The sequence below is a fragment of the Emericellopsis atlantica genome, assembly GCF_019669845.1.
Source record: "Emericellopsis atlantica unplaced genomic scaffold F5Z01scaffold_29, whole genome shotgun sequence".
Classification (NCBI taxonomy): domain Eukaryota; kingdom Fungi; phylum Ascomycota; class Sordariomycetes; order Hypocreales; family Bionectriaceae; genus Emericellopsis; species Emericellopsis atlantica.
This window is the reverse complement of record NW_025764731.1, coordinates 148,045-167,294: the sequence shown is the minus strand read 5'-3', so window position 1 is coordinate 167,294 and position 19,250 is coordinate 148,045. Positions and strand designations below refer to the sequence as shown.

The 19,250-nt window shown below is 56.9% G+C and overlaps 6 protein-coding genes across 6 annotated transcripts; 2 read left to right on the top strand and 4 right to left on the bottom strand.

Annotated features, from left to right (window-relative positions):
• Positions 1-371: 371 nt before the first annotated feature.
• On the bottom strand, positions 372-928 carry F5Z01DRAFT_664133 (cytochrome oxidase c subunit VIb-domain-containing protein). The gene has a single exon (XM_046264079.1). The coding sequence runs from the start codon at positions 845-847 to the stop codon at positions 443-445; it is 405 nt and encodes a 134-aa protein (XP_046115086.1). The 5' UTR covers positions 848-928; the 3' UTR covers positions 372-442.
• On the top strand, positions 929-2,031 carry F5Z01DRAFT_664130 (integral membrane protein S linking to the trans Golgi network-domain-containing protein). The gene is made up of 2 exons (XM_046264078.1): positions 929-1,406; positions 1,466-2,031. The coding sequence occupies exons 1-2, from the start codon at positions 1,156-1,158 to the stop codon at positions 1,827-1,829; spliced, it is 615 nt and encodes a 204-aa protein (XP_046115085.1). The 5' UTR covers positions 929-1,155; the 3' UTR covers positions 1,830-2,031.
• Positions 1,981-5,209, bottom strand: F5Z01DRAFT_296538 (beta-lactamase-like protein). Its single transcript, XM_046258855.1, has 2 exons — positions 4,830-5,209; positions 1,981-4,773 (listed from the first exon to the last, which is right to left on the bottom strand). The coding sequence occupies exons 1-2, from the start codon at positions 4,973-4,975 to the stop codon at positions 2,091-2,093; spliced, it is 2,829 nt and encodes a 942-aa protein (XP_046115084.1). The 5' UTR covers positions 4,976-5,209; the 3' UTR covers positions 1,981-2,090.
• F5Z01DRAFT_296665 (Gti1/Pac2 family-domain-containing protein) lies at positions 5,210-6,992 on the bottom strand. The gene is made up of 2 exons (XM_046258856.1): positions 6,891-6,992; positions 5,210-6,671 (listed from the first exon to the last, which is right to left on the bottom strand). Exon 2 carries the CDS (start codon positions 6,585-6,587, stop codon positions 5,445-5,447), a length of 1,143 nt encoding a protein of 380 aa, XP_046115083.1. The 5' UTR covers positions 6,588-6,671; positions 6,891-6,992; the 3' UTR covers positions 5,210-5,444.
• Positions 6,993-14,408: 7,416 nt separating this feature from the next.
• On the bottom strand, positions 14,409-16,445 carry F5Z01DRAFT_295875 (uncharacterized protein). The gene is made up of 3 exons (XM_046258852.1): positions 15,864-16,445; positions 15,663-15,816; positions 14,409-15,613 (listed from the first exon to the last, which is right to left on the bottom strand). Exons 1-3 carry the CDS (start codon positions 16,142-16,144, stop codon positions 14,486-14,488), a joined length of 1,563 nt encoding a protein of 520 aa, XP_046115082.1. The 5' UTR covers positions 16,145-16,445; the 3' UTR covers positions 14,409-14,485.
• A 1,557-nt stretch (positions 16,446-18,002) lies between these two features.
• On the top strand, positions 18,003-19,055 carry F5Z01DRAFT_683442 (uncharacterized protein; the record flags this gene model as incomplete). The annotated part of the gene is made up of 1 exon (XM_046265850.1): positions 18,003-19,055. The coding sequence occupies one exon, from the start codon at positions 18,003-18,005 to the stop codon at positions 19,053-19,055; it is 1,053 nt and encodes a 350-aa protein (XP_046115081.1).
• Between the last annotated feature and the right edge of the window lie 195 nt (positions 19,056-19,250).

The window sequence follows — 19,250 nt, the reverse complement described above, 5'->3', positions numbered from 1 at the left end:
CTGATTTTGTTTTCCTTTCCTGTTCCTCCTCATTTTCTAGCTGCTACTACGACTACCACAGCAAAGCAAAGCAAAGCATTGGGGTTTATTTCTGTCATTGGCGATGTGTAGTAAAGACGGTCGAGGGAAGGATGAGGTTCACAACCAAAAAGCCGAAAGAGTGCAGAAGCCATGGATGATACCACGCTGTTCCGTAATGGCAGCAGCAGCAGCATGCTTGTTTTCCTTTTCAAACGTTGCCATCAAAACTAGCCTTCTTTCCTTTTCCTTTTTTTTCTTCTTCCTGTTTTCCTTTCCCCCTCTCGTTGTATCTTCTGGGCGTGTTAGAGGCGAATATGGTATCAAATTAGATATGGGTAGTCGGTCTCAATTGTTACAGTGATGTACATATGGTATATGGTACACGATTGTGGTGTCCTCTCCCTTTCCTCCCCACAGGATTTTATCGCTGCCTCTTCTCCAAGAGATCCTGAATGTCGTCCTTGCCCTTGCCCTTCTCCGCGACGCCACCCTCGGGCGCAAACGTCGACGTGACCGTCATCTCCTGCGCGCCCTGCCGTCTCAGTTCCTCCAGCCGTCGCCGCTTCTGCAGGTCGGCCACGCGCCACTGCTTAAAGTACTTGACCCACTCCTTTGCGCAGTCCTGGTCGAGCTGTGTGCTCTCCGCCTTGCAGAGCTTCTTGTCCGTCGTCGCGGGGTCCTTGAGAGGGTCGTCGATCTTGTGCGCGTCCAGGCAGGCAAAGTAGTTGTCGCGCGCGGCCCAGCAGACCTGGCGCTCGGAGCGAGTGGGGATGGCGGTGCCGGCGCGGATGGCCTCGCCGCGTGAGTCGGAGGAGAACCAGCCCATTGTTGTGCTTTGGAAGGGTATGGTGTGTGTGTGCGCGCTTTGGTGTTGTCTGGTGGCAGCAAGCAAGCTGTAGAAACTGACTTGATGACGAAGGCACCTCCAGTCGGCAGAATTTAGGTTGTGCCCACTAAATGGGCTTAGCGTGGCTTTGTGCATGTACCTGTACAAGACAGCTCCAACCTCCCCTTGCCGAGACGAGAGACTGTCCGTCATTCATCGCCAACCTTCTTTCTTTCTACCTACAACAAAAGTTCGACATGCGACACTCATAAATAACCCTCAACAGCCTACCGCCACCTTCATAGGAGATGCCTCGTCGCCGTCGTCCTCCGCGGGCGGGCGCCCTCTCCGACCTCCAACCGCTCAAGATCGCCGCGCAAATCGCCGCCTTGCAGGTGCTCTTCTATCTCACCGCGCTCATCCTTTTCTTGTTCACCGCGCTCGTGGCCGGCGTGCCATTCGGTCTCGACCTCATTTTAGGGTGGCAGCGCGTTCGAGGCGACACAACGCAGGGATGGGTCATGGGTTTCGTCTGGCTGCTTGACGGTGGACTCTGCATGTGAGCTTCCCTCCTTGCTCTTGACAGGACAAATTAAAAGAGATCTAACAAATCATTAGGGCCCTAGCCATCGTCGCCCTCATCGGGCGCTCCAAGCTCGTCCCGGACTTTGCCATCACCATTCAGGCCCTCCACCTGCTCTTCACGACACTCTACTCGCGCGGCCTCCCCCAGTCGTCCATGTGGTACGCCTCCCTCGTGGGCAGCGCCGCGCTATGTGCGAGTCTCGGCATATGGGGCTGTCAGTACCGCGAGTTGCAGCCCGTCTTCTTCGGCGGTGGCCGTATCTTGGGGAACAACCCCCCGCCCAGGGGCACGATCTCGAGCGACGGCGGTGATGACGAGGAGATGCGCCTCGTCGGCAAACAGAGTGGCGAACACGGCGGGACAGAAGAATACGAGATGGGCAAGGTTGGACGGTGAAGCCTTGTCCCTACCAGCCTGCCTGTATGATGAAGCGTGCATTGCTCGGCGTTTTGGGGGGAATTTGCTTTGTTTGGGAACCAAGTGTACTATTACCAGGTATCATACGCAGGTGGGGAGGGAGGTATTAGACATGAGATAGCATACCGTTGTATCCTAGCACGGTTCAGAGAACAATCTTGAGTAAAAGATGGCCATATATAATTCCCCACGCATGATACGCGCCTTTCCTCGTTAGCATACATAAAGTAGTACATCCATCTAGGCGCCCAAGACAACGGCCAGATTATCGTAGATCACCCGCTTCACCTCCACAAGCGCGTTCCGCCTCCCGCCCAACGGGAGTCCTATGCTCTCCACCTCGATTCTGCCCTCGGCCGTCTTGCGCACGGCGACACTCCCGTCCACGACAAGCGTACCCTCGCCCTTGAACTCGGCAACATGGCTCGCCCCTTGCATCGCGCGCCGGAGATCCGCGAGGCGCAAGTCGCCCACGTGCAAAGGCTGCGTGGCCGAACGAGAGGAGGCCTTGATTGTGCTCGGCACAATGTCAAGGGTAGGTGTCGACGAGGGAATCGAGTGGTTGACAAGCGCGACGGCCGTGTTGTCCATCTTTTGTCGTTTATTGGCCGGCCCCTCTTCCTCCTTGGGTTCCTCCTTTTCCTGCGCGAGCGCGTGCGCCAGGAGCTGGCCGCTGATGGTGGTGATGCCCAGGCCCTTGACGTTTTGCCACTTGAGCCTCTTGACCAGCGGGTCCGCGAGACGGACCAGCCAGGCGTTGGTGTCGACGCTGGCATCGACCCAGACGCCCGTCTCGGGGGTGAACACGTCTCCGGAGAGGGCGGCACGGCAGTCTTCTGCGAGAGCCATGGTCTCCTGGTGGTTGCCGCCGACGAGGATGAGCTTGCGCGGCTGGATCAGCGGGATCAGCATGTTGAGACTGCGCTTGTCGTGGAGACCGCTAAAGTCAATGTGAGCGATGCGGAGGTTGGTCGTGATCGTTTCGGTTGTGTAAACCAGTTTCGAGGGGCCCGACGGCTGCTCAGGCTCCGTGTCCTGGACCTCGTCCAGCTCATCGGCGACAAACCCGTCTGGTGCGCCGTGGCCCTCGTCTTCGCCCGCTGCGACAGCTTTACTAGGCGCGGTCTTCGCGACGTCGTCCCATTTGCGTTTCTTGCCCAGCTTGTCGTCATCCGTGGCCAGTTTGCCAGCCTCGGCTGCGTCGTCCTCCTTCTCCTCAGCGCGCAGAAAGTCTTCTGGCCGGATCATCTCGCCAAAATCATCGCCCCTCTTCCGCCTTATGGTGAGCGGGAACGACTTTTCCCTGCCCTTCTTGCCGCGCGTGTCCCAGTCGAATATGCCTTTCTTCTTAATCAAGACATTGATGCCCAGGTCCTCGTCCTTCAGTACCACATTCTTCCGTCCAGCCTGACCAAGCTGCGCAGACACATTCAGTGCCTTGCCCTGTTGCTCGTCGTCGTCTTCCGAGTCTGACGAGGACTCGGATGCGTCGTCGACAATATCACCCGAGGTCTCCATGGCACCAGCACCACCTGCTTGCTGGGTCGCCTGTAGTTGTCGCTGCGTCGCCAGCCACCGTTGGTAAACGTCCAGCTCATCCCCTTCCAGAGGCTCCCGCTGCGCTTCCTGAATCTCGAGCGATTGCCCACCGCCATGGACAAACTCAAGATCCTCCCCGGAGCTGGTCGACTCGACCGACACACCTTCCTTCCTCTCGCTCCAGATCTCCCACAGCGTCCTCGCCATCGACGGTGATTGACCCGGTGCAAGCCCAGGTCGGTCGGTCAGGATGACCAGATTCCTCGAGTCTTTGGCTAATCCCTTGAGAATGTCCCTCGAGAACCCCCACTGCATGCTCGTGTCGCTTGCTAGAATCACACGTCCCTCCGTCTCCACGTTCTCAACGGATCTCGAGAGCAGCTTGGCAATCTGCGCCTTGCGCTCGAGAAGCCGCAGGAACTTGAAGTCAAACGGTCCGGCAGCCTTGCCTTCTCCTGCCCCGTTGACCTTGCGCTGATTTTCGGCAAAGGCCTCAAACTCCTGCACGATGCTGTCGTCCATCCACTCCAGCATGCTCCGCGCGTACCGCATGGTGCTCGCCATATTTCGCCCCGCGAGATAGAGCTTGGCGCTCTTGAGCGCACCGCCATCCTCAGCCGCCGCGTCCGTCCGCCACGCGTGTTCCAGTAGGTATGACAGCTCCAGCACCCTCGCGCTCGAGTCCACGGGGATCAGCACAGTGCCTCCTCTGGTGACGCAGGACTTGATCATATCGAGGAGCTGCTCGTCGCGTTTGCTCCGCCCCGCTGTCTGTGCCGCCTTGTCAGCTCCCCGTGTGCTGCAAATGAGAGCTGTCGGTTTGCGCAGCGCCTCAATCACATCCGCACCACCGCCGCCTGCACCTCCTAGCCATGCCGCACCGGCAAGGACATTCTCCTTGGCCTGATTCCAATCCACCGCGTATACAATCGACTCCAAGCCATGCTGAATATGCCAGATTGTTCCACCGAGTGTATGCCCTGCATTGTATGCCGTAATCGTGAGGCCATTGAGAGGCGGGCTGAACGGAGAAGAGAGCGGTTGAAGTGGTTGTGAATATTTGAGCGGCTGGATGAGTGAGAAGAATCGCGCGATTTCCTCTGGCGTCGGAGTCTGCAGTAGCAAGTTCTGGGCCTGCGAGGCAGCCGATTGCGAGAATGCATACGCCGTCTCGGATAGCGACTCTGCAGATATCGTGGTCGCCGCGGCCGGCGCCGAGGAGTACAGGTCCTGTGTGAGCGTTCGTCCAAGGTCGATGATCGGTCGCGTCGCGTAGACAGGTATGCGTGTGAAGAGCGGGATGTTCTTGCAGCAATGTGCGTAGGCGGCAAGATGGGAGGCTTTGGCGTGGGTGAGGAGGATGAGAGAGAGCGTGGGTATTTGTCTTGTCGAGGTTAGCTGTCACTGTCGTTGGGGGGGAGGGACCAGCGGGATGCGCACTTTTCGAGCTCCTTGAGCTGGTCTACATTGAAGGATTCACCCCAGCCAAGGTCGACGAGGACCTTGACGCCGCCGTCGAGCTCGAGTAGCGACTGCGACGCTGAGGATTCTGTGAGCGCGCCCTGGAGCGGGCAGAAGGTGAACATTGTGTCGCTATCTGCCCATGGTCCGCCTCGATACGGCAGGCGAGAGAAGAAAGGCGCAGACGATGAAACGAAAAGGATATGATAGGCGACTTGAGGTCAATGTCAATCCGCGCTACCGCATTGCTGATGCCAATCGGCAAAAGAATGTTAGATGCGTCGCGTTATTGTAGCTTGAGCTTGGCGGTCTTGCATACGGCCCGCAGTCGTGCATCGGCGCGGAACATCATTCTCCCCCCGGTTGCGGATGAAGTACGTCTGCTCTGTTCAACGTCTTTCACGCCAAGGGCGTCACCATATTACTCGCGAACTACGGTTCTTTCATTGTAGTTTGGAGCAAAATTTATCTTTAAAGTTCCAAATTCGCTACCAAATCTAATAAGTGGACCATGCAATGCGACCTCGTCCGAGGTTTGGTTTCCCGCCCAACGCCGCGCTCATAAATCAATCAGACCTCGCATCCGGCACCCTCTTAGGAAATCATTTGCCTGAAAGCCGAACGATTCAACATCTGCAGCGCCCGTGAGTCCTCTCCCCTGACATGCGGCTCGCTGGGCGCAGGCAGAGTCTGGGAATTGAGCAGCTGGGGCAGCTTGGTCCGGGGCGCGGCGTCAGAGTGCGAGCTCTGAGGGGGGCTGATGCTGTTCCCACGGCTCGGAGGCGCCTCAGCCGCGATAGATGTCCCGGGGGCGCCAGCTGTCACGGCGTTGAGGGCTGGTAGAGGGCCATGACCTAGCGTGTTGAGTCGGGAGTCGCCAGAGGACACGTTCTGCAAAGGCGAGTCGTGCTGGCGAGGAGGGGACGGATAAGTCCTCCGCTGGGGAGGAGGCAGCAGAGTTCCGTGCTCATAGTGAGGAGCAGGGAAGGTAGGATGAGGTGACTGGGCGTGCGAGACGATGTGAGGGGGCATGGGCACTCCGGGCTGGTACATGTGGCTGTACTGGTGGGCGCCGTGCGGCCAGCCATAGGCGGGCTGGCCATACTGGGGAGGGTATGGCTGAGGAGGGTAATGCTGCTGCGCAGCGTAGGCGGGTGTGTGGTGCATTGGCACACGGGTCAATGCAGGGGTGAGGTGCGAGTCGCCGATGCTCGTCTCGGGGTACATGCCCTTGACGGGAGTGAAGTTGCGCAGATTGGGGTCGGTGGTGGGCTGCTTGAGCTCTGGCTGTCCCGAAACAGGCCGCGAGTAGTACGCAATGAGGTGCAGGTGCTGGCCGGTCGAGGTGGTGATGCTGAACGACTGCTTCATGAGGCCGTCGGCTTTGTACCGGTACCCTTCGGGCTCGCCGTCATCATGGTTCTCGTCACTGTCGCGACCGTTCTCGGATTTGGAACTCCTCTTTGCAGTGCTGAAGCCGCCGCCTCGCTTTCCCTCCATCTCGCGGTAGGTCAGGAAGCTACCTGACACGCGGCTGGCACTCCACGACTTGCCATCCGTCCAGCGGCGCATCCCAGCTTCCCGCTCATCCCAGACGAACACAGAGCCAGATCGAATACCCTGGCGCTCTTTTTCCGATAATCGTCGCTGGACTCGAGGGAGATGTCCAAGTCGGCAGGCCTCGAACAGCCGGATTGCGTCCGCGGGGGACCGGATCACGCCGTGATATGTTTCCATTGCTGCGTCGATGTCTGGCAGGGTGCGCCACACTATGATGCCAAGTTCTGCGCTGCAAACTTATGTTCTGTTGCGATTTGGAGGCTGGAGGCTGGAGATTCTGGAGTCAGCGACATGCTCTGCTGTGCGCACATGCCAGCAAGCCCAGCGATATTGAAAGTCCTCATAACCTCTGTTGCCCTATACGTTCACTCTCGGGCAAATTATAAAGCAAGAGAGTATTGACGCAATGGGAAACAGGGATGCGCACAAACAATGTCCTGGTGGCCAGGCTTGGTAGGATAGCAACGGGATCTGACATACTGGTTTACGGTGACAAGAGCGCGAGAACGGGTTTGCAGACGACCATGTATAGCCTCGTGTAATTCGTGTCCGAGTGACTGTTTGGGCGTTTCAAGGAGTCGTGAGCTTGGTAGCGGTGTCTAGTAGCCGAGATGTTAGATTCGGGAAACAGAGTAGATCCAAAGCGCGACGAAGGTGAGCGTAGATTCAAGTCTAAAAAGGAAATGCTGGGGATGATGTGCCATGGCAGACGATCTCGCCTTGGGAGGCCCACGCCGAGCGCCAGGGACGAACAATGTGGATAGGATGGATAAGTCGGCTCGGCGTCCCAAGGAAAAGCTTGGCTTGGGGTGACAGGGAATCGTGGTGTGAGGATAAAAGCCAAAGGGGTGTGCGGGAGGGAGCCAAGCCCAGAACCACTGGAACTGGTCCCCTCGCGGCAGGCTGGCCGCTGGTGGTTGAGAGACGCACGAAGCACTGGCTTGCGCACCACAGCTCGTGGCCTCTCTTTCTCTTGTATGGAAAATTGCATCCGCGCCGAGTCTTGTGACTGTGCGCAGTGATTCTTCATTCGAAGAGCAAAAGTGTGCGTAATGATGCCGAATTCGGAATGTATCATAAGAGGCTTTCGGACCTACAGTTGGTGGTGGCGGTCGTGGAAAGCGACTACGCAGGTACCGGTACCTCGACGGTGGCCGTTATCCGTTCTGTTGGTTGAGGGAAAAGGCGGAGGATGAAGTGAGTGTTGTTGCGACCTTGCGGATGCCATGAGATTTTTGATGTGCTCCAGTCCCCTGCTCGAGTGAGTGCCTGCCCACGTCAACTCAAACACTGGAGGGTATCTCACGCTCCAGTCGTCGTCATCTCAGCGGCAGAGGCAGGAGCAACTGTATCTGCCACGAGACTGGACTGGTGGAAGGTGAACCCTTAACGGCTGGGACGGCATTGCCAGTGGCTATGACTCCTATGAGGAAGGTGGATGGGGCTTGATTCCCTGCCGTAGTGCCGAGAGCTATTGCAGACACAGTGTCATCTCTCACACACTGTCTACTGGCTGCCTCCCTCCCCCCCAACATGGCCAAGAGCGTCGATCTCTCACTGTGTCAGACTATCATGCTGGCGCCGCCAGGAAGATACGGTACGCCCTTAAGCTTATTATTTCCAGATGTCGACTCTTGGCGCACGGACACCGGCTCGCTGCTCGCGATTAAGCCTACTCATTAGCCGTCGACTTGGCTTCATGCTCGCCAGTACCTGTCGATCTACTTTATGAATGCCATCTCTTCGTTTGATCACGATGCTCACAGACTCTGACGCCTAGGCTACAAAGTCACGGGTTCGAGCAAAGACCGAAGGCCGGCGATAGAAGTTCTTCGACAAGCCAACTCTGATTCACGTCGAAATCGTTGTCGGAACGCACGGCTTCCTTTTTGGTCTGCTCCATACGTATCGCGCGGCCTTTGCGTGCCGTAGCTGCCGGGTGCGGACACCATAATCGGTACCTCGACCACCACTAGCTTCACTCTGGGGAAGTACTTCACAGCAGACAGTAGCGTACAACGGTACCTCCGGCTCTCAGGCCCAGAGACGTGGAATCGTCAAGGGCTATTTGCAGTGGATTTTGGATAAGCATTCGGTGCTGGTGCACGGGTGAGGCTTTGCGCGTACTTTACGTATTCGCCCTAGAGGTCATTTGCTCTGTCGGTTTCTCGTGATCCCTAATAACCTATGTTTAGATTTCGCGACTCGTGCAGAAACAGCAAGGGCCCTGGAATGCTCTCACAACCCAGGATAGAGCCGACCTCGATCTGGTCCTTGGTCCAAAACGACGACGTCGTCTATACGTAGTTGGAAACCATCCCAGTTTCGTTCCACGTGCCGCACACCCCTCGAGTCAACCCTTTGTGCCGTACAGCCGGTGTAGTCTGTGAGGCCTCACAGCGCCACAGCCGTCAATTCATCAGTTCAGCGGCTGGATGGAGCCCTGTCTCGCCTGTAACATTCTTCTTTGGCAGTCTGTGAGGAGCGCCGAGCGCCTGTGTCGCTTCTGCGAAACTTGCGGGGATTTTAGGTGCGCCTGCAGCGCGGGATAAGGGATAAGCATAAACAAACGGTAATCGGGATCACCATTGTTGAGACCGCGCAGGACCATTTGTCTCGTGCGACATTTGGCGTCTGCCTTGATCATCCGTCCAAAGGATCAGGCTGCGACTTCTATCTGCTGTCTTTTCTTCGGGAGGGTGATTACACATTCGACCGAGCCTCGTTGTCGCTCAACGGGATGTGGGATCTTCCGTGGGGAAAACGCATCGCAAAGTGCGGACATACCACCAAAGGTCATATCATCACTGTGAGCAGTGAGGACACCGTTTTCCGTCAACCTCGAAAGACTCACTTCCTCCAAGACATCTCCGCTTAATTGGCTCAGTCGTTCCGGTACCCGAGTTACTTTTCATTTTTCAAAAGCCCACGTACGCAAAGGCGGAGCATTCTGTCTCGTTGCGATGCCGTCTAAACCGTTGCGACTCGGCAGAATCGGCACCCGCCCGCTCGGACAGACTACGTATTACAAGAAATGGCCCTAGCCAGTACCCAACCGCCGATTCGGTGCCGATGTGGCGGCTGCGCAAGTAATAATACCGCACGTAGTGAGGCCTCCGTGCACACATACGTACTTGGTACAGTTGCTGGATTGCTTCGCAATGAGGCTTACGCAGCGTTGATGATGGGGGGGATGCGGCTGAAGAGGGCGGCCGGTTGGCATGTTGAGCTTCGGCCACTCTGTCCAAAGGACGTTCGTGGCGCTAACTAATAAAAGTCAGCAAAGACTACCAAGGGTCTAGAATAACTTTGTGGCTGAACGAAACTTTCCCACTCCCGAGGTTGATCACCCTCCTCAACGTTTAACCTAAAGTCTACTGATTGTGAGTCTAGAAATTGGCTTTATTAACCTTGCAAGCAGAGTGCAGTAGGTCCAATCTTATTACATTGCTCACTACTACTTACGCTGGCGCAGATGGTACGGACTCCTAGCTTCCATGTGGCGTCGAGGCCAGCTTTCAAATTCAGGAAGCCTGGTCATTCCGCCCTGCCAAGCCGACCGCGGACCCTGGCCGGATCACCGCCATGTACCTACTTGTAAGTACCTAAGACCAGGACATCTCCTCCAGTTTCCCAAAAGGCCTCCAACGCGCGTCGCATCCCAGGTTCCCCCGACGGACACTGCGTTTCGCGGCCTCGTTTGCCTAGCGTCGACCTGGCAAAGAGGCAGCCGGCGACTGGAGTGCAAGGACGGATAACTCGGCCACGCGCTGCTGGATTGTTTAAGCATGAATTTAAGCGTTGTCAGCCATTGAGCTTGGCGCGGGTGCTAACACGGAAGCGGCTATGATTTGGGACGTGTCGCTAGCGATTTTGTGACCATTAAACACACGCACGCCAATCAATGACATCAATCGGCTTTGACGTGCCGAGCAGAGACTTCCGCCTGGTTCTTGGGGTTGCAGCGGTTTGAACGGGAAGGAAAAGGCGAAACCTCAACAACCGCTGCCAGGCTTGTCCCTCAGCTTGTGGAATCCTATTCAGCTGCCCACGTCGAGACTCTCCTATCCGGTTCTGCCTCTCTCAAGGCTGAAGGCCTCGACCTCAACGCCCCCTCCCGATCTCGTGGCTCTGCAAAGGGGTGTCAAGCTTGGGGCCGTCATGCATGAGCAGGGGTGTCACTTCTTGTCTGCCACGTCTTGGGAATGCCGTTCTAACCGACTTGGCGGACAGGGATGTGCGCTGACGCTGCGAGTATCCGTTTCAGAGCTTAATTCTTATTAGGGTGCCCTAGAAATGCGGGATGGCACTGCACTCATGTTGAAGATCCAGATGGCGATGCTCAGCAAAGCTCCGCGTCGGTCGGACGATGCTTTGCCTACCAGGTGAGTACGGACAGCTGTGGACTGGGGCGCTCCTTGGGCTTTTCACGGCAGCAGCAGACCGCTGTCGACGTTGATCTCTGGCCCCGAGTGCGAGTAATTACACTGCTTCTTGGTTCTGCGCTTGGCCCAGCCATGCCGAGCCCTCTTCTGTGCCGATCCGTCCGCCAAGGCCAGCAGTCAGTTATTCGCAGTCAAAGTCGTCGACCTTGGTCCTTTGGCCATGGATCAGAGAGGCAACCCGTGAAGGGAACGAACCCGCTGAGCCCTTGCGGTCACAGAATTCTCGTTTCCCAATGACCACCTGTACGCCCGCTCACTCAGGGAAGGGTGTAACGCAACAAGCGTGTACTTAAAAATGGCGGACATTTGCGGTACCACATCCTTGCAGGATCGATGCTTGACGCTTATGCTTATTTTGTCCTGCGACCTCGCCAGTCACCACTGCAGAGAGCCCGCAATTACCACATCTCAGCCTCAGCTCAGGGCTTCATGGCCCCGACGGCCCTCTGGGTATCACCGCTTCATATCCCCTATTTCAACAGGTTTACCGCTCCTTGCATCTGGGGGCAATATGGCCAAGACTTGCGCTTACAAGCAAGCCATGTCAACGCACGGTTGCGGACAACTCGACCCGCCCATCACCAGCCCCTCCATAGATCGGCACGACCGAGAAATGAGGAAAGGAAGGGGAACCCAATCTTAGTTGAGGCATGCCCACCGCTCTCTAAAGAAATGAGGCTATCGTGAGAGACTCGTTGGCTATTGCTCGAGTACGGAGCTGCAACGGTTCCATGACACCGATCGGGAGCCTGAATTGGGGCCAAAACGCGGACGGGCGACGAAACAAAATGGAGCCGAGGACTGGCGCGGCTGCAGTTCCGCTGCTGGGCGTGACAAAGGTGCCAGCCATCCAGTGGAAGACGATACGGAGCTCGCGCGATGATCTAACGCCGAAGGCCAAGATGCAGCTGAGGCTGCTGCTCGCTTGTAGGCCTTGGCCTCGTCCACGCGTGCCACTGGTGCCCTGTATCGCCGGGGGCAATGAATGACTGGATGCCAGAAACTGATGATATCCCTCTCGCAGGTATCTGCTGCCGTCAATAGGAAACACAGTGGCGAGCTCGAGTCAAATCGTCAAATCAACGCGACGTATGCCGAGCGTCCCCCCACAAACCAGCCGACAGAGAGTCAGGACCCCTGCTTAAGCTTATTTCGTGTGCTAAAATGCTCAAGCAAGGGTCGAATCGGTCCTTCACACGTCGTCGAGCTGGCTTCGTGCGGCTCTCCGCAAACATCATGGTTTTGTGTCTGCGTGCCAAACATGAGCTCGCGCAACAGTGATTATCTTCCAGTCATCACTGACTGCCTCTTCGAGCGTCCGTCCTGGTGCCTCCCCCCTGACCGGAGGCGATGGGCAGCTGTCACGTTTGCATTCTCATGACCCACCCGGCAAAGACGCGCCACGGCAAAGTCGGAACGGTCGGCACCATATTCTTCATCCTCCCCCCTCCCTTCTTCGTGCCATCCATATCATTTTACCTTCTTCCTCGCGATTGACCGGCTATCACGACCCCCCGAGGTCCCGGGCAATTCATCATAATACTCGCTCACTTGGTGCGCCGGTCTGCTGTCTGGGCCCTGGCCCTCTGGCTCTGGGAGTGAGAAGGCTAAAGCGTCATTTTGGGGAGAAAAGCTTGGCCTTGAGTTTGTTTCCCATGTGGCGCGTGCCTTAGGTTCCTCGGCACCGACATTGTCAATCGCACCAAGAGTCAGGCGCGCAATGCTTCGAGACGAGGGCTTGTGATGACCATCAGGCTGTTGTTGGGACTTCTGACAAAACTGTCTGAGGCGCGACCGTCTGGGTTCCCACGTGCGTGACTGTGAGGCCTCACGCCTTGATCAATGTGTCCCTCCACTCGGCATCACAGAGCCGTTCTGCTCTTGGCGATGCTTTCTCCAATCCTGTCCTGCGGTGGCTCCGGTCCCTCAACCCGAGTCGCCGCCGGGCGTTTCGACAGAGCCGCCTCCGCAGTCTTGTCCCTGCCAGACTGTGGTTACGCTACGTATGGTCGCTATCTCGGGAATAAGACTTCACTTCCGTCTACCTATCGCGAAGAGGCCTTTTTCTTCTATGCACGTTTCGTAGTGGGTGGGGGCTGCCATTACACCTACGTACGTACGTCCACGCCCTCCTGAGCCACACGGCTGGGACGGCATCACGGCGGCGACGGCGCCCAGAGGATTGACCGGACCAGCGTACCGTAATGACACGTCGCAGAATGCCCGAAATTTGCGTTTTGGGTGCAAAGATAGTATGTATGCTTATTATTGCTGAGCTGACGCGTTCACGGAGATAGAGTTTCGGGACACTGTGAATAGGGGGCACATGGGAGGCCTGTGGGTGAGTGAGGGTGACCGACATCTCGATGATAGGCTCGGGTCCAGGCCGCCGACCTCTTCGCGGTGTGCCTGTCATTGCTCAGGTGACGAGCAGCTCGTCGGCCCTCCAAGGCAGATGGCTACAGCATCAGCCGCTTGGGACATGATGTTCTGATTCAAGTAACAAGTTGAAGCTGCCATGGATAGTGCCCATTGCAAAGCCCCCTATGCTAGAGCCTACAGTTGGTGTAAGTTCTAGCCGCGGCACCTCGACTGTACAGTCGCCTTCGAAGAGTAATCTGGTCCTGGAAGACGTGTTGCCTTCTCGTGCTTACTCGCTATATGAGGGTCGGCGTCTTGATTATGCGGAGGTTTTGCGGCAACGATATGCAAAGCATCATCAATACACCCATCAAGCTATGGCAATGCTCATTTGAACGACTTGATATCAGAAGCACTTAGTAGCCTGCTCGGCCTTTGACTTCTGGTCTTTCTCCTCTCGAAAGAAAGCACATCACTCTAGTCTAGTACGGATAGATGTATCTTGGTCAAACGATGCACATGCACCCTTGGTTCAAAGCCAACTGCACCACACAATGTCTGGATCAGCTCGATCAGAGTCATGCGAGGTATCACAGCGCGTAGCCTACCATTGTAACGTGACATGTACAGGTCAACGATTTACCTTGCTGGCGTGTTAGTTTTCAATTTTCATATTGACTTGAGAAGCTTTGCTATCACGAGCAGACCGTATCGTCAGAGGAACATAAAGGCTGCACCCATGGTCCTGTCCATCAACTGCTCATGTTGAGATTGCCGGAGCTTCCCTGTTTGAGAAATCCATAGTCTATTTATTACAAGTATCATACAAGTTCCTCCATGCGCAAAATCCAAAAGGCAGCCAGTGAGTGGTACAGGGTAGGCGGCCGGACTCCATACAAGTTATCCTACAGCCCTTCAAGATTCCGGTCAACATCGTCCGACCTTGCTCTCACCGCTATATCTCGCAACATATCCAAGCATCGCCTAGTTGCCATGTTGGACGAGCTCGCGGCGTACGAGGCATCCCATGAGGAACAAACATGTCGCAACCAAGTCAGCTGTGTGCCCTCACTCACACCGCCTGTCCAGAGTCGCGTGTTTGTGACTTGGATTTGATACACGCAAGTCTCCGATCCCCAAAGAGAGGATGTTTCGCATGTCGAGCCGTTTGTCTCCTGCATCGTGGACAGATGGCTGAAGAGCTGGGAAGGCGGTGTAGTCCCCCGCGAGGCGTGATGCAGAGCCCCGTTGCACGAGGTCGCATCCGGTCTACGGGTGCATGTGGCCGTATAGGCGAGGAAAGGGGACCGTGTCCCGAATGCTCTTGACGCCCGTCAGGTAGCTCAGGAGACGATCGAAGCCGATGCCGAATCCGCCGTGGGGCGGGCACCCCCAGCGTCGAAGATCCTCGTACCAGTCGAGGACGCCCTCGCCCGAGCGATGTTCAGGGCCCAGATTCTCCAGCAGAAAGTGGTGCCGGTGCTCGCGCATGGAACCGCCTGCCAGCTCGCCGAGGCCCGGGACGATGAGGTCGAAGCAGTCAAAGACAGGTCCTTGCGTCGGGTTTGCCTGGGACTGGCGCATGTAGAAAGCCTTGATTTCTCGGGGGTAGTGCGTGATGAAGACGGGGAGATATGAGTTGCTTGCTTGATCGTAGCCTATCGTCTCGGCAAGGTACCGCTCGTGTTCGCTTTGCAGCCCCTTGCCCCATGTCGGGGGGAACTCGAAGCCGGCGCCCTTTTCTTGCAAGAGTTCAATGGCTTTTGTGTAGGTGATCCTGGGCCATCTGGCGGTGTGAAGAAGACCGTTCCATCGGCGCTGTAGGATGTCGCGGCTGTCCAGGTCGGCAACAGTTTGCTGCTCGTCAGGGTTTTTGGGATGCAGTCTCAGGTCATCTAGCTCCTTCCATGCGCTCCGCTGTTGAAGGCCTCCGACGACAGCACCCAAGAGCTTCTGTATAAAGTCCATGACTTCGTCCATATCGTCGACGAAGGACAGCTCGGCTTCCAACATGTAGAACTCGCTCAGATGCCGAGACGTATCACTTTTCTCAGCGCGGAATGTTGGCGAGAGGGTCCATACGTTGCCAAGCGCCTGCGCCAAGGCCTCGAGATGAAGTTGCGAAGACACTGTAAGGTACTGGGGTTTCTTTGAGAAGGGATCTTTGGGCGTGCCGGCTTCGACGCGGAAAGTCTCACCAGCACCTTCGCAATCCGACGTTGTGACGATTGGTGTATGTGTTTGCTGGAACTTTTGCTCCTCCATAAACTGACTCAGGATACCCATGACATCTGAGCGGATGCGGAGCATGTTGTTGTTCAGAGGTGTTCGCATCCGCAGATGCGGTATCCTGCGCAGACTCTCAGGAGTGGCGTATTTCCGCTGAATTGGATACGACTGACTTGGTGTAAGCGGCAATCCAACAGTATGCCGGTGAGCAACTCACTGCAGCATTTGAATCTCCCAGAATCTCCATCTCCTTCACGCTCAGCTCGAACGTGGCTGGTTCTCCAGGTTGTGCTGTTTCGGGCTTTGCTCTCGGCGTCCAAGTGCCCTTGAGACTGACAGCCGCCCCGAACTGAGCCCCGACTCCTGGCAAACTGATTCTGTTAGAAACAATGGCGCCCTGCGTTGCGGAAAGACTCACCCGTTGAAGACGTGTTTGTCAACAACAGCCTGGAGAGGGGCCCTGCAGGAGCCATCTGATATGTCCAGGAACCGAACGGCTGCGCTCCGCCTCACATTCTTGATCCACCCGTCCACCCGTACATCAAGACTCCGATCTATTGACAGGAGGTCGGACACGGTAGAGACAGACGTCGGACCATCCTCCTGTGAGACTCGCACAGAGTAAGACCGAGCCGAGGGTGTCTGAGGTCGTGTCAACTGGGACCTGGCGAAGCGACACGCACGCGAGGACGCCCTCATGATGAAACGAAACGAAATGCACCCAGGGCGCTAGCAGGCGACTTCACGTGCAATGTGTCGACTTTGTTGTGTGTCAGTCATGTGAAATCGAGGTCCATGTCGTTGCTCGAGCGTATGTATGTATCTACGGATGCACGTCGGACGGGAACGGACAAACGTGATGTCGTGGGGCCGACGTACAGCAGCGTCGCTCCTCTCCTGCAGGCGCAGACGGGGCGCCGTGGTCGCGTACCTGCCTCGCGTGATGCGTGAGGTACCTTATCGTTGATTAACAATTACCGCCTCAGGCACCCGGTTTACAGCATCCACTGAGCACCCTCACATCAACCGCGTATTGTGACCATCACCTGTCACACTACTACTTTACCCTCACGGACCGGGCGTCAGCCTTGATCAACCTGCAACTCCCGACGTGAATCATAGTCCTCCCCCCCGCTAGTGTGTCGTGCCCCTCGTCATCGGCACGCTTGACAACCACGGACTCCCATATGGCACTCCCTTGCGACCTGCGGTTGGTGGACCAATCAATCGTCCACCGAGTCTCAACTTCTGACGGCATCTTTCTGGCACATTGAAACTAGCCTTGACGAATGCAACGCTCTGTCATGTCATTTTCACATTTTTCAGTGCCGTACTCGATCTGTCGAGCTGCAGGAGGTGGTGGAGCGCACTGGAGCTGATGATGCGAAGAATGGGGTCATATGCGAGATGGGCATACCTCGTTGGCAGTTGGCACCACAAGTGACTGTGACGCACACAACAGGAGCAGCAAGCAAGCAAGCCGCCCGCCCGCATCATCCATGCGTCGAACATAGGAGTCTGATTGATGCACACAGCCTAAGGGCATGTGCTCGATAGCGCCTTGAGACAGGGGTTGGGTCTGCCGCGTGCCATGCCATGGACCCTGTCTGTCTGAGAGGAGGTCCAATGCTCGTCACCCGTCCGTCCCATTGCTGCTCACCGGACTGGACCAACAGCCGCTCTGTCGCTGCCAGTCTTGTAGCGTTGCACTGGCTAGCCTCGGTGTCTGAGTATGCCGGCTATCCTCACTTGGAAACCGGTCAAGAAACATGGGAGGGGCTCGCTGGGGACGCCTGGCCCGTGTGTGTCTGCTGTGTCGACCGCCGTGACCAACATGATGTGTTGGTTGCCCGCCATAGGGACGGACTGGCAACTAATGTCAGGCCCCCGATGCGACCATGGAGCTTGTTTTGCGGCGCCTATCGCTCTTCCGTGGGGTGGTGGCTGCGCTTGTCACTCGGACGTGTTAGACAAAGGCGAGATGGAGTGGCACAGATCTGGCTTGTTGGTCCCGCTCCACCACGATGACCCGGGCAGACGCTGTGTCTGCATCACGGGTCTGAAGCGACGTGTATCTCGACGCAGGCAAGCAAACGAGCAATCAAGCGGCGCTACAAGGACAGGGGCTTCTTGTTCCCGTGAGATGATCTTGCAGACGGTTGCACACAGCATCGGCGTAGCCCACCATCGTCCCGTCTACTTGGATGCTGGAAGGGGTCCGTAGGCTCCATTTCTTTTTGTGTCTTGAAGGTCTCGATGGCAAGACAACCTGAAGCCCATCTCTGTCGAATCAAGCGAGGAGGTGTTCGGCTCCTTAAGGATGTCCCTGCTCCCCACTCGCCTCCATTTGTAGCAGTCGCAAACGATGGTTCACCTCTTGGACGTCTGGTTTGTACAGAGCCCGGCACGATTCTTTATGCACCCTTCCGAGCATGTACAAGAAGCTCGCGACTTCTTACTCTACGAATGCGCAACATCAGACTCGCAACAACGTCTTCCCTCACCACTATCCACTACTGCTGCGACTGCTCCGGCGGCTCCACCACTACGAGCTACGATGCCTTCTGGGAGGAGCAGCAAGGTGAGGCCCTCGGAAGTGGCCGCAGACACCAAGAAGAACTTCATCCCCATGGTCAGCGCCCACTACGCCAAGCAGTTCCCTCCCTACTCGATACTCTACGCCCACCCGACGCGAGACCTAGAGATCCCCCGTCTTACGTTAAGCACGAAGCCACCCGTCTTCTCCATCGTCGCGGGCGATCCTGTCACACAAGCGCTGAACTGCGGCGCCCTCGACTCGCAAGAGAGCCAGGGGCAAGGTGGCCCACGAGTCCGAGTCCCCTTTATTTGCGCGGCCAATGATCGCAGACCCGGCGGCGATTGGGAGACGGGCTGCTCAGGGTACGAGGAGAAGCTATGTCGACGCAGCAACCTCTCAGCAACCCTCAGCTCACCGTTACCTGACACGGGCGTGGTTACCAATTACCCAATACCGTCCATGGGGGGCATCCTCTCCGACTCGGTGGTCGTCTGTCGAGGACCCCATGAGCGGTACGAGCGGCTCGACACATGGTACGACCTGCCCGTCGTCTCGGTTCCCCCGACCCGCTGGCCCAAGCTCAAGGATAATGGCACAAAGTACTCCTTTGCGCAGGAACGGGACATGGCGCGCGAAAAGATCCGCGGCGCGCTACGAATCTGCCTATACAACGGCTACAACCGCGTGGTCGTCGGTGACTTTGGCCTAGGCAACGGTCACCGCAACCCTCCCCAGGAACTGGCCGAGATGTGGCGCGATGTCCTCCTGTTTGACCCGGATCTGCGTGGGCAATTCCGCTACGTTGTCTTTGTCTTTGACGATCCCCACCAAAGCACATCGGGTCTCATCCTACACGAGCTCGCGCGCCAAGACGAGCTTGCGCGCAAGAAGAGCAGCAGCGGCAGCGGCAGCAAAAGACGCCGCCACCGCGGGGAGTCGTCAAGCTCCTCGGGATCGGCCGGCACGCCAACCGACCTAGCCATTTTCGAGCACGTCTTTCAGGAAGGCGAGATTGCCCGTGTGCTCAGCGAGCGGGATCCTCGCTATGGCCTGGACATGATCACCACCTAATAGATTCACTGGGAGCAGCAGGGGCCAAGGAGGCGATGGGGATAGAGGGCGTTACCAACGTGCATCGGTGAAAGGTGACACATCAATCACGCCGCCGCCGTCACGTTGGTGGCTGGCTCGCCTAGGGACGGGCTCCATCCGCCCCCAGGAGGAGTTGGTTTGTTGGCCCGAGCATTCATTCATGATGGAAATTGT

Bases quoted from the DNA above. Each gene is read 5' to 3' on its own strand.
- F5Z01DRAFT_664133 (XM_046264079.1), bottom strand. From the start codon at position 847: ATGGGCTGGTTCTCCTCCGACTCACGCGGCGAGGCCATCCGCGCCGGC.
- F5Z01DRAFT_664130 (XM_046264078.1), top strand. From the start codon at position 1,156: ATGCCTCGTCGCCGTCGTCCTCCGCGGGCGGGCGCCCTCTCCGACCTC. The intron at 1,407-1,465 runs GTGAGCTTCCCT...ACAAATCATTAG, and splicing joins CTTGACGGTGGACTCTGCAT to GGCCCTAGCCATCGTCGCCC.
- F5Z01DRAFT_296538 (XM_046258855.1), bottom strand. From the start codon at position 4,975: ATGTTCACCTTCTGCCCGCTCCAGGGCGCGCTCACAGAATCCTCAGCG. The intron at 4,774-4,829 runs GTGCGCATCCCG...AACCTCGACAAG, and splicing joins CAGCTCAAGGAGCTCGAAAA to ACAAATACCCACGCTCTCTC.
- F5Z01DRAFT_296665 (XM_046258856.1), bottom strand. From the start codon at position 6,587: ATGGAAACATATCACGGCGTGATCCGGTCCCCCGCGGACGCAATCCGG.
- F5Z01DRAFT_295875 (XM_046258852.1), bottom strand. From the start codon at position 16,144: ATGAGGGCGTCCTCGCGTGCGTGTCGCTTCGCCAGGTCCCAGTTGACA. The intron at 15,817-15,863 runs GTGAGTCTTTCC...TAACAGAATCAG, and splicing joins GACAAACACGTCTTCAACGG to TTTGCCAGGAGTCGGGGCTC. The intron at 15,614-15,662 runs GTGAGTTGCTCA...ACACCAAGTCAG, and splicing joins TGGGAGATTCAAATGCTGCA to TCGTATCCAATTCAGCGGAA.